This window comes from Tauraco erythrolophus, chromosome 14 (assembly GCF_009769465.1).
Source record: "Tauraco erythrolophus isolate bTauEry1 chromosome 14, bTauEry1.pri, whole genome shotgun sequence".
Taxonomy (NCBI): domain Eukaryota; kingdom Metazoa; phylum Chordata; class Aves; order Musophagiformes; family Musophagidae; genus Tauraco; species Tauraco erythrolophus.
In genome coordinates, this window is record NC_141478.1 from 2,894,168 (window position 1) to 2,909,321 (window position 15,154).

Consider the following 15,154-nt stretch of genomic DNA (forward strand, 5'->3'; position numbering starts at 1 on the left):
CAGTTATAGCACTGGACTTGAGTGCAAACTTTTAAATAATAGATAGAGACACGATCAGCTGAACTTACCCATGTTTAAATCACTCATGATGGTGACAAGAAAGAGGCATTCATTAAATTTGTATTCAGATTAGCTGAAGATGGCTCCAAACCTGGAGCCAGATGTTAGCTTTCCGTAAAAAGAATCCTCAGGAGGGATGCGGATCATCTGGAAATCCTGCAGAGTTTTTCTCCTTGAATGGCCCTTTCCCTGAGGTCACAGTTGTGGGACGGTGAATCTTGGGACCATCATACCTACGGATGCAGACTGGTGTTTTCTGAACACCGAGAGTCACTACAGCTGCTCCATCATACAAAACCCAGTTTTGTCAGACACAAAACATTGTCTTTATGCTTTTCCCGTTTCCCCATGCATCTTATCACACAGAAGGGTGGTTATGGAGAGCAGATTAGTGCTGGTTTGACAAAGAGTTCTTGTGATTGCATAGAGGCAGAGAGGAATAGTCAGTGAAGTTGGAGAGTCCAGGCTGGAGATCTCAGTACAATCAGACCTGCACTTGACTCTGTACTGGTCTGTCTCTTTGCCAGCTTTTGACAGCTAACAGAACAGCAGCAGGGGGCAAGTTATTGACCCAACCAGTATTTCACACTTAGCTGCCTAAAATACTGGTTAATCTCCCTCAGCTCTCTGTAGAAGCCCTGGAGGGAAATAAACTTATATTCTTGCCCATAACTGCAGAACCACCAGTGGCACTGACAATCAAAATGCATTTATATTAACAGCAGTTCATTTGGAAGATGTAATTGTTTTTCAAACAAGTACGGGTTGGAAGAATGTGTGGAGCAAGGAAGGCTGATCAGGCAGCCAACTTATGGGATACTGTCACTTTATGCCATAAACCAATGCATGCCTTCTGCTTCTGATGGAGAGAACATCACCACAGCAGCTCAGCTCCTGGAACCATGAAGCAAAAGCAATGAAATTATGTCTAGAACTTACAATGGCAAAATATTTTAAGAATGAAATAAAGCACAAAAATAGGAAGTTCTACACACTGCTTGCAACAAAGCTACTTTTCAAAGATAGTAGGCATGCATTGCTGAAAAGGGTGCTTTTCCCACAAGCAAATCCATTTTATAAGCTCTCTAATATCCCCTCCTCCAGCTTGCACTCTTCACTCACTGGACTGCGTTCATCTTTCTTTGAGCCTCTCTGCCATCAATATATCCATCTATCAGGCTTTAAAACTCTACTGTGCATTATTGATGATCATCAGAGAAACAGTTGGTAGACTTTCCTGGAGTCATGAGTTCCTTCAATGGAGAAAATGGTTTTTAGAAGTACAGTAAATTAAAGAGATATATTTATACACACTTACTCTAAAAGTTTATTGTATGTCTTTCTGAATGTAGCATTCCTGCAGAAAATGGGTTTTGCAGGCTAAAGGTACAGCTTTTTCTCAAAGGCATTTGCAACAAGTACTTTATATTTACTCCCATGCACATCTGTAAACGTGCATCAAATGCAGATACCAATTCCTCCAAGCAAAGGTAAGAATAATTTCTGTGATATCCTTCTTTTTTTAATTTCCATGTTGGGCAAGATAAATGTATATTAACTCGCAGGGGACTTACTGCAAACTAAGCACTTTATCCTTCAATGTGCCCCTGCAGTTCTGGAACTCCTTTCTTCAGGATCACATTTCAGGGAGGAAAATACTAGGTTAGTATTCGAGACCAGGTTGGAGTTGAGATGTTGACAGGGCCATGTAAGGTGTGCACTGGAAATGTTGACAGACAGAGCCAACATGTGTTTTGTCAATTCTGCTTCCAATGTTTTTTCCACTTAGCTTAGCACCAGACATAAGGATAAATTCTGCTCATGCTAGTTTGAAAGTATGTAATTTAAGAAACTCTTCAGCTAGATAATTATATTTTCATATTAAGGAGTATGGCATTGGTGAAAGATCAATCTTGGCTGTAGTTGTTGTGAACTGGGCCATGATGTGTATTGCAGTGCATTTCATAAATATGATGTGATAAATAATTCAGGCTTAAATTTTTGCTTTCTGAATTTGGTACTAATTAGGCATGGCCTGAAAAAGATCAGAAAAGTTCAGGATGGTGGAACATCTGAAAGTTTTCCTACCCACTTACACCAGACAGAGAATTCACGTGACCTTCTGATCCTAATAGCCACAAAACTTCATCTGAAACAGCGTATTCTGTATGTTCATCCCACATGTGGGACTCACTCTTGATGTCAGTGTTCTATGTAAAGATCAAGGAGAAGATTGAACCCATTTTCTTTAAAGTGGTTTTCAAGATGTTACTGATATAAACCTTCAGAGACTGATAGATGGTAGGAGCATAGAGGAAGACTGGGAAAAGAAGAAAAAGGGCATGTGAAGAGTAGCATACAATGTAAGTAAATAGCAGTCTACCATCCTTTTATGATGTTATGACTGCCACCCATCAAGACTATTATTCAGGACAGTGCCCTTCCCTGTGTACCGCCTGGAGGAAGGTAATTTTCGGGAGCTGAGTGTACCTGGCTGAGGGGAAGGTGATGAAGAGATTCCCACATATCAGCCAGGAGATCAGAGCTGTGCAAACCAGCTGTATGCATAAATAAGTGCACTGGCAACAAGCTGCTTAGAGACGTTCACATACAGTTTCCATTAAGTTCCGTGGGGAATTGCACATGTGCAGCCAAAGGCAGGAGTTAGATCCGATCTGAAGATGATTGCACCCTGTCGTTGCTGCTGAAAATTACCCAACCAGGTACACGGGCACATTGTATCACAAATGGCTTTGCAATAGCATAGCAAGCATAACATTTATACATAAAAGACCAAAACCACGTTGGCAAAAGGTTCTCATGTGATACAAGGCAAATGAAACTTGTTCAAACGTGGGCTAAGATGGGATCTGTGACCTGCTGACGCAATGCAGAGCTGAATTTTCCACCCCACGAAGGAAATACCAGGTGCAATAATGATAAGGGCTCAGCCTTGTGCTGGATGAAGTTCTCCAGCTTGCACCAGCACTGCGTTTGCATAACCTCACATATGTAAAGAGCATCCTTGCAATCAAAAGGAGACATGTTCCTATCTATTGCTAGGTTAAAAAGGAAAAGTGTAGCCTGCAGCAGGGTCAAGCCTTGACTGATGAGACTGATTATTTTCTAAAGATTAATAAGGGTCTCTCTTACTCCAGATCTGCCATGCATTTTAGATACATATCGCTCCTGGGCTTGCAGCGGAACGTCTGCGTGTGTGTGTGCACACAGATACCTTACCACTCCCAGCGTTCCAGTCGTCTGTGGAAGAGCTGTTTTTTTATGTACGTTCAGGTTAAAGTGAAAATGCTTGAAAATGAAGTGCCTCGGTGCTAATTGCGTTTGGTTAATTAGGGATCTTGAGCACACTGAATCCACAGAGGCAATGGAAGCACAGAAAAGCTGCGTGGTGGAGCGTTTCCTGAAAGTCATTTGCAAGCAAACAGGTCCTAGAGAACCAGGCATCAGTCTCGTCTCGCCCAGATGGACCTCCTCTCCTGGGTGCTCAGTGACAGTGATAAGGTCATAAATTTCAGTTAGGCTCCTCTTTCGTAATAAATAACCTGAAACTGGACAGAAAAGGACTGGCTGGCCTGGTAGCCTTGCTGGGTGGGTCAGAAGCTGGGGAGAACACAGGGAGGCAATGTTCCCCTGTTAGGTGTAATGCTTTGTGGCTCTGGAAATTACAGCTTCAGCTGAACCATGTGGGTTTTGTAAGCTGAACTGCTTGCAAAAACTGCTTGAACTGCTTGAACCCCACCAGCTTGGTCCTCACATCCTCTCTCCTGAAGGTGGCTGCTGGCAGCATGTTCCATACCAGAAATTGCTTCCTCACAGATAACCAGCTAGTTATTACTGCATAGCCTTTAGCTGGTTCACTCAGTACAACCCTCAATAATTAACTTGGTCATAGCTGCTGGCCTGTCCTCTAATTTCAGGAGGTGCTCCCTTTGTGCTTGACCTGAGCCAGGTTAGCAGGACTCTGGGGAGGCAGGCTCAGCCATCGCTCATCCTGCCTCTAAGATCCAAGTCCATCCCTTTTCACAGTCAGACATCCCACTCGCAGACGGATTACAGAAAGGAAAGCCACAGGCCTGGCCGATATTCACAGCAAGCTCATTTCCTCCCTGGAACAAGTCAGTGTGCTTCAAGTTAATTGTAGCAGTGTGCATTTTGTTAACCTTTCAGATACTACAGTGGGATTAAATAGGTAGTGATCTGCAGGGGGATATATTCCATTCCTGTAAATGTTCAGGTCGGTTAAAATCCTGCTTATCTGAATTCCTTTAATCTGAAATGCTGTCTTATCCGAGTCCTGGTCCTGCCTGTCTTTTTTTTTTTTTGTATCAGACTCTGGTTTTTATAGAACGCTGCAGTCGTGATGCTATCTCAATTATTCACTGAACTAGTTTATTGAGTAGCTTTTCTGATTATCCCAAGCTGCAGTTTATTCAGTTGATTTTAACATCCCAAAAATGCGTGGGGAAAATAGGATGGTACTGTAAATGTAAGATGGAAAATACAGAAGTGTGCATCCCATAGTTAATTATAAAAGAACTCCTCGTAGATTTTGCTGAATTAATCAGGATGGCAAATACAGGTATGAAAATGATACATGCTGCTAAGGAATAAACATCTTGTTATTGCGTTGGTACTTTTCACCCTCAGGCTTCATTCATGTCTCATAAGAGCAGCCTCCCTCTTCGCCGTTACATACGGGAAATCAAAATAGATATTTCCCTGTCCTTTACAACCTCAATAACTTTCGTGAGTCGCCAGCAACATAAACCCTAATTGTCTCTTATCGTGTCCAGAAATACTGTACAGGAGTTTGGGCAGTCTCGAGTTGTCGGGATTTCCACGTGTGACGGTGTAAGTGAGTTAATGGGGTCAGGCAACGTGGCTGGGCACGGATCAGGTGAGCTTTGAGGAATGAGACCGTGCGTTTGGGAGAATTTGCAGGCTGCGAGTGACATCTGCACTGTCACTCAAACACAGAAACGTGTTTCTTCCCTCCTGTGGACACATTAATTCAGGAAAACTGATAAGCCTGTTACTCAAGGGAAGGGCTTTTTGAATTTTAAAGAAACAGTGACCACTTTGACGGTGAGCTCCAAGGTATTTTTAACTTTTTTTTCCCAGTTCTTTGCAAAAAGGTGGTGTATCTTTTAAGAAAAAAAAAAAAAAAACAACACGCTTTTTATTTAGCTTCCCATAAAATGCATTGTCTTTCTATTAATATGACTTTTCTTCCATTGCAGCAGTATCCATTTTATAATCCTGGGGCCAGATCCCCTCCTCAGCTGTGCTAGGTTGAAACCAAAATAATTCTATTGTCGTTAATAGATCACCTCCAAGAGCACACTGATATAATCGGTAGCCGACTTTTCCACACATCTTTAAAACCAGCAAAAAATCTAGGACTTGTTTGATGCGCCTACAGGTTTTTAGCTGAGGAGATCCACAGTATTTTAGAATTCATGATGTTGTGGGTTGGCTTTTTTTTTTTTTTTAGATTAGACTGTTTCCTACTCTCGTCGTTTCTAATACAAAGCCCAAAATATCAGAATAGAGCAGTAGTAAGTTCCTATTAAACATGCATTTTCTAGATGCCTAATCCCATTAGCTGAACCATATTTTGCACTTATCACTATTGGCAGTCTTATCCCAGATTTTTGAATTAATAATTTATTTCTATGATTATTCTGTATCCTTGTATTAGCTTTAAACAGGCAAAACCACTAGAAATTTTTAGAGTCTGTCTAAGATGGTGCATTTTAGCCTCTCTTCTGGCCTCTCCCTTTCCAATGTGAAAATCTTTTCCATATGAAAAGGTATGCTTACTCTCTGGGTTTGACAAGTGCCCTTTAGTCTATGAATGTAACATAAGCTTATTAGAAATTAGCTTTAATTTTTCATTGACTTAATTTCAAGTGAGTTGATAAGATTTTAATGTCAGGCTGTGCTTAAAAATTCTCTCTTTGACAGGAACCCTTAAGTATGGTTCCTGCTGATATAGGGCTAATTTTAAAAAATATGAATTATGAAGTTATATCAAAGACTTCATTGATGTCCTGACATTAATTATGTCTGTGCATTCCTTGGCAGATATCTAGGGGGCTCCAGATTTTCATCTAAGCGAGGTTTAGTTGTGTTTGTCCTGTGCCAGACTTAGTATATATTTCACCTTTCGTGAAATCAATTGGATTTTTGCCACTCATTCAGTGGGAGTTGGATCAGACCCTTAGACTATAATTAGAATCTGCAGTGAGCCTACTGCTAAGCTTAAGTGTGCATGCAAATGATTGCAGTATTAGTCTTATAAACACAGGAGAGATACGAGTTCGTTTATCTTTGTGTTTATTTTTAGGTTTTTTTTCATTTATTAAAGGACAGATTTTAAATTTCTGTGAAAAGATAGAGCTTGGATGGCATCCTGGATTATGCTAATTTAATGGGTTCTAAAAAAATGAAACTTGACGCTCGAGATATTCAACCATTTTCCATTTTAATCTCGGGCCATTCTATATATAAGCTTGGCTGTGTGCACAATGCATTCACCTATAAATAAATGTGGGCGAGAAGCAGTGAAAAATTATTTGTGAACGTTTCAGCAGACTAAATACTGGATGCTGGCGTGCTGTGTGTGAAAGAAGAAAAAGGAAAGATCATTCAGTAAACAGCCAGCGAGCCAAAATGTTGTATATATATGTTATCAGTGGAAGTGTGTGCAGTGACAAACGCTGTAAGTATCCTCCTTCCTGTTCCACACAAAGGAGAAAAGGTTGGATTTCAGTCAACGTTATGGAACGCGAAAGGTTCGCGCACGTTCCGTTGTACGACAGCTCTCGCCGAGCCACGGTCTTCGCTGGTGGAAAAAAGTCAGGAACGCAATACATTTTTCCCCACTTCCAACTCCTCCGTCCTGTTCACCTGGTGATGTTCTGCTTGGATCTTTCCCAGGTTTCTCTTCCTTCTTGGCCTGAAACCGTATCCAGAGCTTGAGAAGTAGCAGGGAGGGAGCATCCTGAAGGTGAAGGAGGGCTGCACAGGACTTGACTCCTTTTAGTAGTTTTCTTCAAGATCTGCCCTTTCTCCTAGTGGCAACTTTTCTTCCTGCAGTAGTGCACCCTGGAGAATATCCTGTAGGAAAGGGAACCAGGTGATCCTTAATTTTAGCAAACATTTTGACTTTACTCAGTTTCTTGTGAGGTAGGTCTCTTGACTCAAAAGCTTTTATTGCATGAATTCCCTGAGTTGGATGATTCATATCTTGAGTTTTCTCTAGATAATTAAAAATAGGGGTACGATGAGTGCTCCACAGAGGTGCATTAGGCTGTAAGTATATTACTTTCAGAAAAACACTTACATTAATGGGTGCATAAATCGCCCATGCAATGATGAGAGATAAGACAATTTAGAATTTTTCACTGGCTGCAGGGAAGGGCTGCTTCTTCATTATTTAGGACCAGATCATGGAGCTTTCATTTGGACTGATGGGCTGTTACAGGCAGGAGTCGCCCCTCGGAAGCCCACCAGTGAACAGTGCTTAGCGAGGTGAGTGGGGGCTCCACTGCATCCATTTGAAAAAAAAAAAAATCACCATTAGAAAAGCATTTTGAGAACACCATAGAAGTTCATAGATAATGTGAATGTGGCTGCTGTTATCTCTGTTGCATAGTTTCACTATATAAAAACAAAAATAGCTTATTTGCAGACTGGATGAGCAGCCATCAATTCTTAATGTTTCCATTTAATTTTATGAGAGATCCCTTTATGTTTTCTTCTATCTGCTACCCTCCCCGAGCAGAGTTTCTCCTTCTTCAGCATCCTTAAATGCTGAGCTGTCATGAATTGTGCTGTGGTGTTTCTGGCTGGATCTGAGTCAAATACTTCGGGGTTTGCCTCAGGTAGGAGGATACGTGGAGATGCAGAAAGGGACAGAAAACCACCAAGTATTCTTTATGACCTCTTGTTCGTATGCTGTCATAACACCTTCTGAGCAGCCGGTCCAGAGCTAATCAGACAGTTGTTTCTTGTGTTCTTATTGAATTTCCTTTTGCCTTTTATAGACTGAAGCAGTGAAATAGTCACTGTTTAGGAAAGTGAATCTAATCTCAAATACAAAGCTGATTTAAATGGAATTTATAGGGAAAACATAAGTGTAACAGCTGTAAGAGTACCAGGGGAAGAGAATAAAAAAAAAAAAATCGTGAACTTATGATTATAGAAATCATTATGGGAAATGTGTACGAATTAGGAGGCCAAGGCAAAGCTTCCAGGTGACCTCAGTGGACTCTGGCTCTGACCCCTGCATGACAACCACATGCCTAGGAACCCCTCCAGGGCTGATGGCTCGGTGGGAGCTGTGCTCCAGCTGCCAGAGGGATTGCTGCAGGTGGGATAGTCCTGCGTGATGGACACCAGAGGGATGGTATCGCATGAAGGAGCAGTCCTCTCTGTAGATCACGTTCAGTGATACATTCCCATACCTCTTTTCAGTACAACCAAGTGCTTGCTGGCCCACTTTCTGCAATAACTTCTCTAAAATAGCCTTGCAGCTGTAATCATTAGGCTGTTTTCTGCTGTTGAAGCAGTATTGCTGCTATTGTGGTTTTGCCACCATGTACTGTGTCAACAGGTAGACAAACCAGCATTAAGAATTAGTGGTGCCAGAGACAAAAGCTACCAGGCATTCCAGATCAAAGCCAAGCCTGACTCACCAAACTTCAGGCCTCCGCTGTATTGCCTGCCTAAATCCAGTGCCTATTTATGCATAAAAAGCAGTTCTTTCCAAAGCTATTCAAATGCCAGAAATAAGAGATTATTATGACTTCATGTCATGTTGAAAGACAGGTGGAGGAGAGCACAGTGTTTGTGTTGGATTCAAATGTCTGCTGAAATCATTCCTGTCATTGCTAATTGATGTTGCATCTGTCTTTAGATTGTGACTATTGGGGAAAAAAAAAAAAAAAGCTGAAGATCTTATTCAGAGAAATAATTACAGTTGTACACTGATAGATATGAAATTAAAGTACATGGGGGAAGGGAGCTACATGCTATAATTTATCAAATTCCTATGTCCCTGAAAAATAATTAGATGCTGGGCAGCATGCAGGCCCTGCTGCGGAGGCTACTGTCAAGGGGATAGCAGTGGTCAAAAATAGGCCACTGGTTCTCATTTATTCCATCCATTTTTGCTCTTCTATTGTGTTTGGAGTATTAGTTTCCAACTATCTAGAGACAAGGCAGGAAAACAATGGCAGCTTTATTAAGAGCTAGAGACGTAATCCCCAAGCACAAGTGCAATTGCACAAGTAAGCTGGAGAGGGAAAAAAGGGAGCTCTGCTTACGTCTGGCTCTCAGGAATTTCGCCCTCCAAAGTCCTTCAGTGTGATACAGTCACAGGCAGTACTAAATCTGCATTACTTTGACAAACTTTCATTGAAGCCATTGAAGATTATTAAGGGAAGCAGTTTATGAAGTAGCTCTTCAATAGATGCCTTACATCCCAGTTGTATGGCTTGGGCTTTTTTTTTTTTCTTTTTCTTGCTCCTTTTCATGATGGTTGTGTGGACGTTAGCTGAATCTGTCACAGCCTGATTTGTAAATTTTAATACAAAGAACCAACTTAATCTGGTAAAAATTTACACTGCTCTGTGTAAGCCAGACACAAGTTGGTATCGTATCGAGTCGCCAGACACACACTTCTGTAGCCTCTATGCATCAGAACTGGACTAGACTATATGATATATATTATTACCATAGAACATAACGTGACTTGGCAAGTTCCGTCAGCCGGTGCTCTTGCTTCTTCCTCTACCTCCATCCCTGCCACTTTCTTTTACCAAGGTACCATCTTCAGCTCTGCATTGGAAGATCCCTGCACAACCTGACTGCTTCACCCTGGGGAAGTCAGTTCTCGCTGTACACCAAATACTCCCAGTGTCCCAGACAGCAGCTGTTTTGCCACTTGGTAGTAAACTATCCTGGAAGGGCCCTTAAGGAGAAAGACCTTGGAAGAGCTTTCCCGTGTAGTTGACCCTTAAAAGAGAGCAGTCATGACTGCTCTAGTGGGTTAAGGTCATTCCAGATTGTGTTTTTCACAGCGTACACAACAGCCACTCAAGTGCTTAGTGCTGTTTCTCCTACCCACTGTGTGTGCAAAGGAGGATGGTGTGAGGAACGGGGAGTAAAGCCACTCCTGGGACTGTCAGCTAAATTCCACGTACAGAGCAGTCCTACTGGAGAGCAGACAGTGTTTGCAGGAATCCAGTACCCCAGATCCATTCTGGGACACAGAGGTTTTGTGGCTGCTGTTCCACAGGCTGAATTAAAAGCCACAGCAGACTCTGCTTTTACCATGGCTGTGACTTAGTGCGTGAGAGTGCAGATGTCCTTTGGCCACGTGTAGTGGATAACTATAATTTTGTGTAAGTTATGTGAATTTAATTTAGAATTCACCCCCAGAACGTTGTTTCAGAAGGTCTTGCAAGTGTAATTTCACACTAGTATCTGCAATTGTGAACCACAGCCTCAGGCAGTAAGATAATTTCCTGGTAGCTAGGCAATGGAGTTTATGTATAGAACTGCGTCCTGCAGCTTCAAGGACTTATTACTCTGATAGTTGTCTTTCTAATTTCTACATCATGCTTGTGAAACAAGGAATTTGTTCATAAATTAGGGGTCTGTGGTTGTAACATGAGATAGTACAGAGATGTGTTGACTTCAGCATTTTTTATGTTTCTGGAAATTGAAAACTAATTGCTTATCAGAAATGTTCATCAGCAAGTTCCTAAGTAAATATTAAAGTTTTATGTTAAAGAAGCTTGCTGCTTCACTGACTGCGATTGTAAAGTAGCTGGGAGGGATGGACTCCCCCTTCATGTGCTGTCAAGTTAGGGAATTGTAAAATTAAGGTGCTTTTTTAAACACAATTCCATGAGACATGCATGTCCAGATGCAATTTTAACTTCTCATTTACATTTGCAATTCAATGTGTGTAGGAGCCTCCAAAAATGAAGTCTTCCATAAGAATTAACTTAGAGTAATATAAAGTAATAAAAATTGATTGCAGCACCTTCTCGGCTGTCTTCTGAAAATTTATAAATAAATAACTGCTGTGATGGGTATCAGTGTCTTCTGGAAGGTTTCCTTTTCCCCCCCTTTCCGTTCCGTTGCAACAATCGGCTTCACAATGACTCATTGCCTTCGTTAGGAGCGGGAAGACATCCCTCATTATTCATTACTAAAGGAAGGACTTTGCTGCTGCAGAGAACAGCCGTGGCATTCTAATTCAGCTACCTTCCAAGAGAAAGGAGTCAATGTCATCCTTCCCCAAACTTTGTCAAAAGAGACGAGAAATGATGCTGTTTAATTGTCTCCGTTTATAAATAGCCCGTTCACAATGAGAGAATTGCATTTTTAATGCTGCAGTCGGGAGGAAAAGATACACATTTTTCTACATTTGTGTCTGAATTTCGTTTCTGGGAGCTCACGCTGAGACTCTCAAAACTATAATGATCATATATATGTATGTATTTATAAATACAAAATGCATTTATTTATTTATGATTTATTGTGTGACTTTTTAATTACAGAGTACTGTAGATGCATGACATAAACACACACACAAAGCATTTACCATTTCAGTAATCCAAGGATATATTTGATTTCAAAGGGAGTAGGGAAGACTGTATTAAAATAATTTTTTTTCTTGATTTTGGTAATGCAAATGTTCCTTGTCTCTTTTTGCATTCCTTTTTTTTCAGATTTATTTGCTTAGATATTAAGAGATTGAGCTCATATTATGTTTTTACTGTATTTTAATGTGGTTTTTATTAAGTTCTACAGCGTGGACCATGCCTCTCTATAAATAAAGCTGTGATCATGTGTTACTAGAAACCCCATTTCAAACTGTGCTTTTGCCAGACTCGGTGAAGATTTTCTAGGAAAGGACATTATAGTTGTGTGATTAATCTTCAGAAAAGGGAAGTTTTGGCTCTGCAGTATTTCTTACTGTATTAACTTCAGAGATTTATAAAACCAACTTGAAACTGCACTGTAAGTGTGTTTATAATGACTTTTAGCTGATTTATTAATCCTCAAAGTTTGGTGACTGTACAGATCACAGCTGCGCAAATACAGTCCATTACCTGTAGCATCCAGATGAAGTTATCAGAGGTGGAGGAAATTACTTGGGATTGTGTTTCTCCTTAGCCATGCACTAATCCAACCTCTGGCTGAGGCTGGGGCTCTCAGAGCCCTTCTCTGATTTATCCCATTATGCAGTGGGGACATGTGCATGGATGATAAAGAACATCTTCATGTTGAAAGTCTAGCTAGGGCATGTCTATGCCATCAAATCTTGGTGGCTCAGTTGTAAGGCGTGTGGCGCGGTGATGTTGTTAGGAAAATTTCCAAGCCCTTCCAAGCCCGTCTGTGATTCATTTTTTCTGTTGTTATCGGTGTCTACAGCGTGCTACTGCTAACGCCGCTCCCTGCAGCTGGCAGTGCTTCATGTCTCTCTTAGTTCATGATCCTGCAAACCTTTTTCAATCCTAGGAGCCCTTGATCATGCAAATCACTCTGCTAATTGCAGGTATTGGTACTGCTGTATCCCAGTGGAGTGAGAGAGAGCCTCTTGGACAAGTCATGGTGTGCAGGAACAAATCCTTAGATCACGTTTATATGTGACAAGCCGTGGCACAAGGTTGTTTTTAAAAGTCACCAGTTAAAACAAAACCAGTTGAAACAATGCCAGAAGCCTCACGTTAAGCCTTGTGGCGGTGTGCTTCTTTCAGTGTTTCCAAGCTTTGCTTTTCATAATAATAGATATCAAACAACCACCCTGGGACTCGCCGGGAGCTGGATTGGCAGGTCTCAGTCTCCATTGAACCTGCAAATGATCAGCCTGTGCCCGTGTACGTCCACTTGCTAGATCAGAACTCGGAGAGCTCTGGGTGGAATTGGGGTCTAGCTATAATAACCCAGAGCACAGTGCTTTAAGCCAGGAACTGAGCAATACACAGCATGGAACTGAATTTGCCTATGTTCGAGAATCCAAATACTGGACATGTTTTTTGCAGAACCCTGATTTTTCTTTTTTTGGTCTTCCAGTTCACAACAGCTAAGTAGTCGGGCTTCAATCAACTGCATATTTCCAGACCAGTTATTTGAGATATTTTGTGACTTTAAAGCAATTCCTGACCTTCATCTCTCAGATGACATGCAGAGTTTCTTTAATGGTGCTCAGGACTGAAGAGGAGCTCACCAACACCTACCGAATTCACCTCTTCGGCATTTTGTTAATTTTCACTTTATTAAGCAGATAAAAGGATAGCCATTTCCTTTCCAGGCTCCCTCCTTTGCTCTGTGGTGTACTGGGAGGAATCAGTCCAGCCAAACATTTCTTTGATCAATGAGCAACGTAAGCTGTGTGAAACTCAACGTGTGCCTTTACGTCTGCAGGCATCCACTGTGACAATATATGCACCCAGGGCCGCTGGGGCCCCAACTGCTCCATCTCCTGCAACTGTGAGAACGGAGGATCCTGCTCGCCAGAGGACGGCACCTGTGACTGTGCACCAGGGTACAGAGGACCCCTGTGCCAGAGAAGTAAGTTTTTCCGTAGATACGGTGGCAGGAGCAAAGCAGGTAGAAATGCACGTTTATGACACCAGACAGACTGAGCCACAGGTTTCTGAGCTGCTTTAGCTCATGGCTTCCCAAGGGCAAAAGCTGGCCTAAAAAGTGCTTCTCGGTCAAGAAATCAAGACTCTGCTGCATTGAGTTGTGCTTTGTGTTTCTTCTTCTGGCCTCCCGCAGCACCTGGAGGTCACAGGTGGCTTGAAAAAAGGAGCAGCACCTTTACATACCGAACTTGGCAAGATCTGGGCAAAACCAGATTTACGTCAAGTGGTGGTGAACTACAGGATACCTATGAAATAGTCAGCTACGACCCATCCCATAATGACAAGTGGGCGAGCGTTGGCTATCAAAATAACAAGACGATGTTTTCTCATATGCCAGAAAAAGAAGCACAGCAGCCTGAAATAGCTGCTGTCTGATGTGCAGCTGCTACATATTAAAACGTGCCAAAGAGAGAGAAATCCTGTCGTTTGCTTTATCTGGAAAGCTGAATTTGCCCCTGAAGGACCCTTATACACCGATCCCAACCGCACGCAACCTTCTTCCAGTGTAAACAAGGAATGGATTTGGCTGGTTTTTCCACAGCAGCTCTTGTTCTTCCTGTAAGACATTTTGCATGCCCAGTTCATATATTCCCTTTGATTTCACCAGTAACACTTGACACTAGAACACACTCATCTCTAAAAATAATTTGTAGCTGACAGTTTTTATTTAAAGCCGTTATAACGATGACCTCTAGCACTGCTGTAGTTAATGGCCTATAAGCATTTCCATTATAAACCCCAGTTTCCAGGTGCTTCAGCATATCCGTACAGCTGTAAAACCGCTCTCCAAGGCTAAAACGTGGTGTTCAGAGCTTCAGGGAATTGGGGAAGAAATTGTTTTACAAATTTGAAACCCTAAGAGTACAAAACTTTCGGAAGTTAATAGTTTCTGACCTTTCTGAGATGAAAAAAAAAAAACCAAAACAAAACAGCTTAGTGTTATCAGCTGACGGCATGTAGGCTACAAGAGGCAAACCATGTCCCCAGCTTGCAACTCCAGTAATCAAACTGGTCCCTGAGGACATTTGCTGAGGACCCAAGGGGGGGAAATTTTCCTGCCCACTGGGATGACAGCAGAGGGGTTCTGTGGATGCTTCTGCTCTTGCCTTGTGTCACTGAAATTCCTCTCTTGACTGTACAGCCAGGGAATTCAACTTGCTCCCACCTCTTCTGCGAGACTCAGGCTCAAGACTGCCTTGTGAAGAGGACACTTCTGTAGGTGAAGGTAGCTTTAGCCTGATAAGGTTGCTGTCAGAAGCATTCCCATTTTTCTCTTGGAAATTAATTTAGAAACAGAATTTAGCCTGTAAAGGGCACTACTGAAGATGATACTCGGACAGCTTGTTCTGTCCGTGTAATCAGGATTGCACGAGACACCGGGATAGTTTACTGCTCTTGGA

General features: G+C 41.9%; 1 protein-coding gene across 1 annotated transcript in view; it reads left to right on the plus strand.

The window, feature by feature from the left end:
* The window catches only part of MEGF11 (multiple EGF like domains 11), a 211,939-nt gene that overhangs the window by 155,173 nt on the left and 41,612 nt on the right, over positions 1 to 15,154 (plus strand). Inside the window, 1 exon segment of the mRNA XM_086620149.1 lies at positions 13,531 to 13,677. Coding sequence (XP_086476275.1) covers positions 13,531 to 13,677 — 147 coding nt within the window.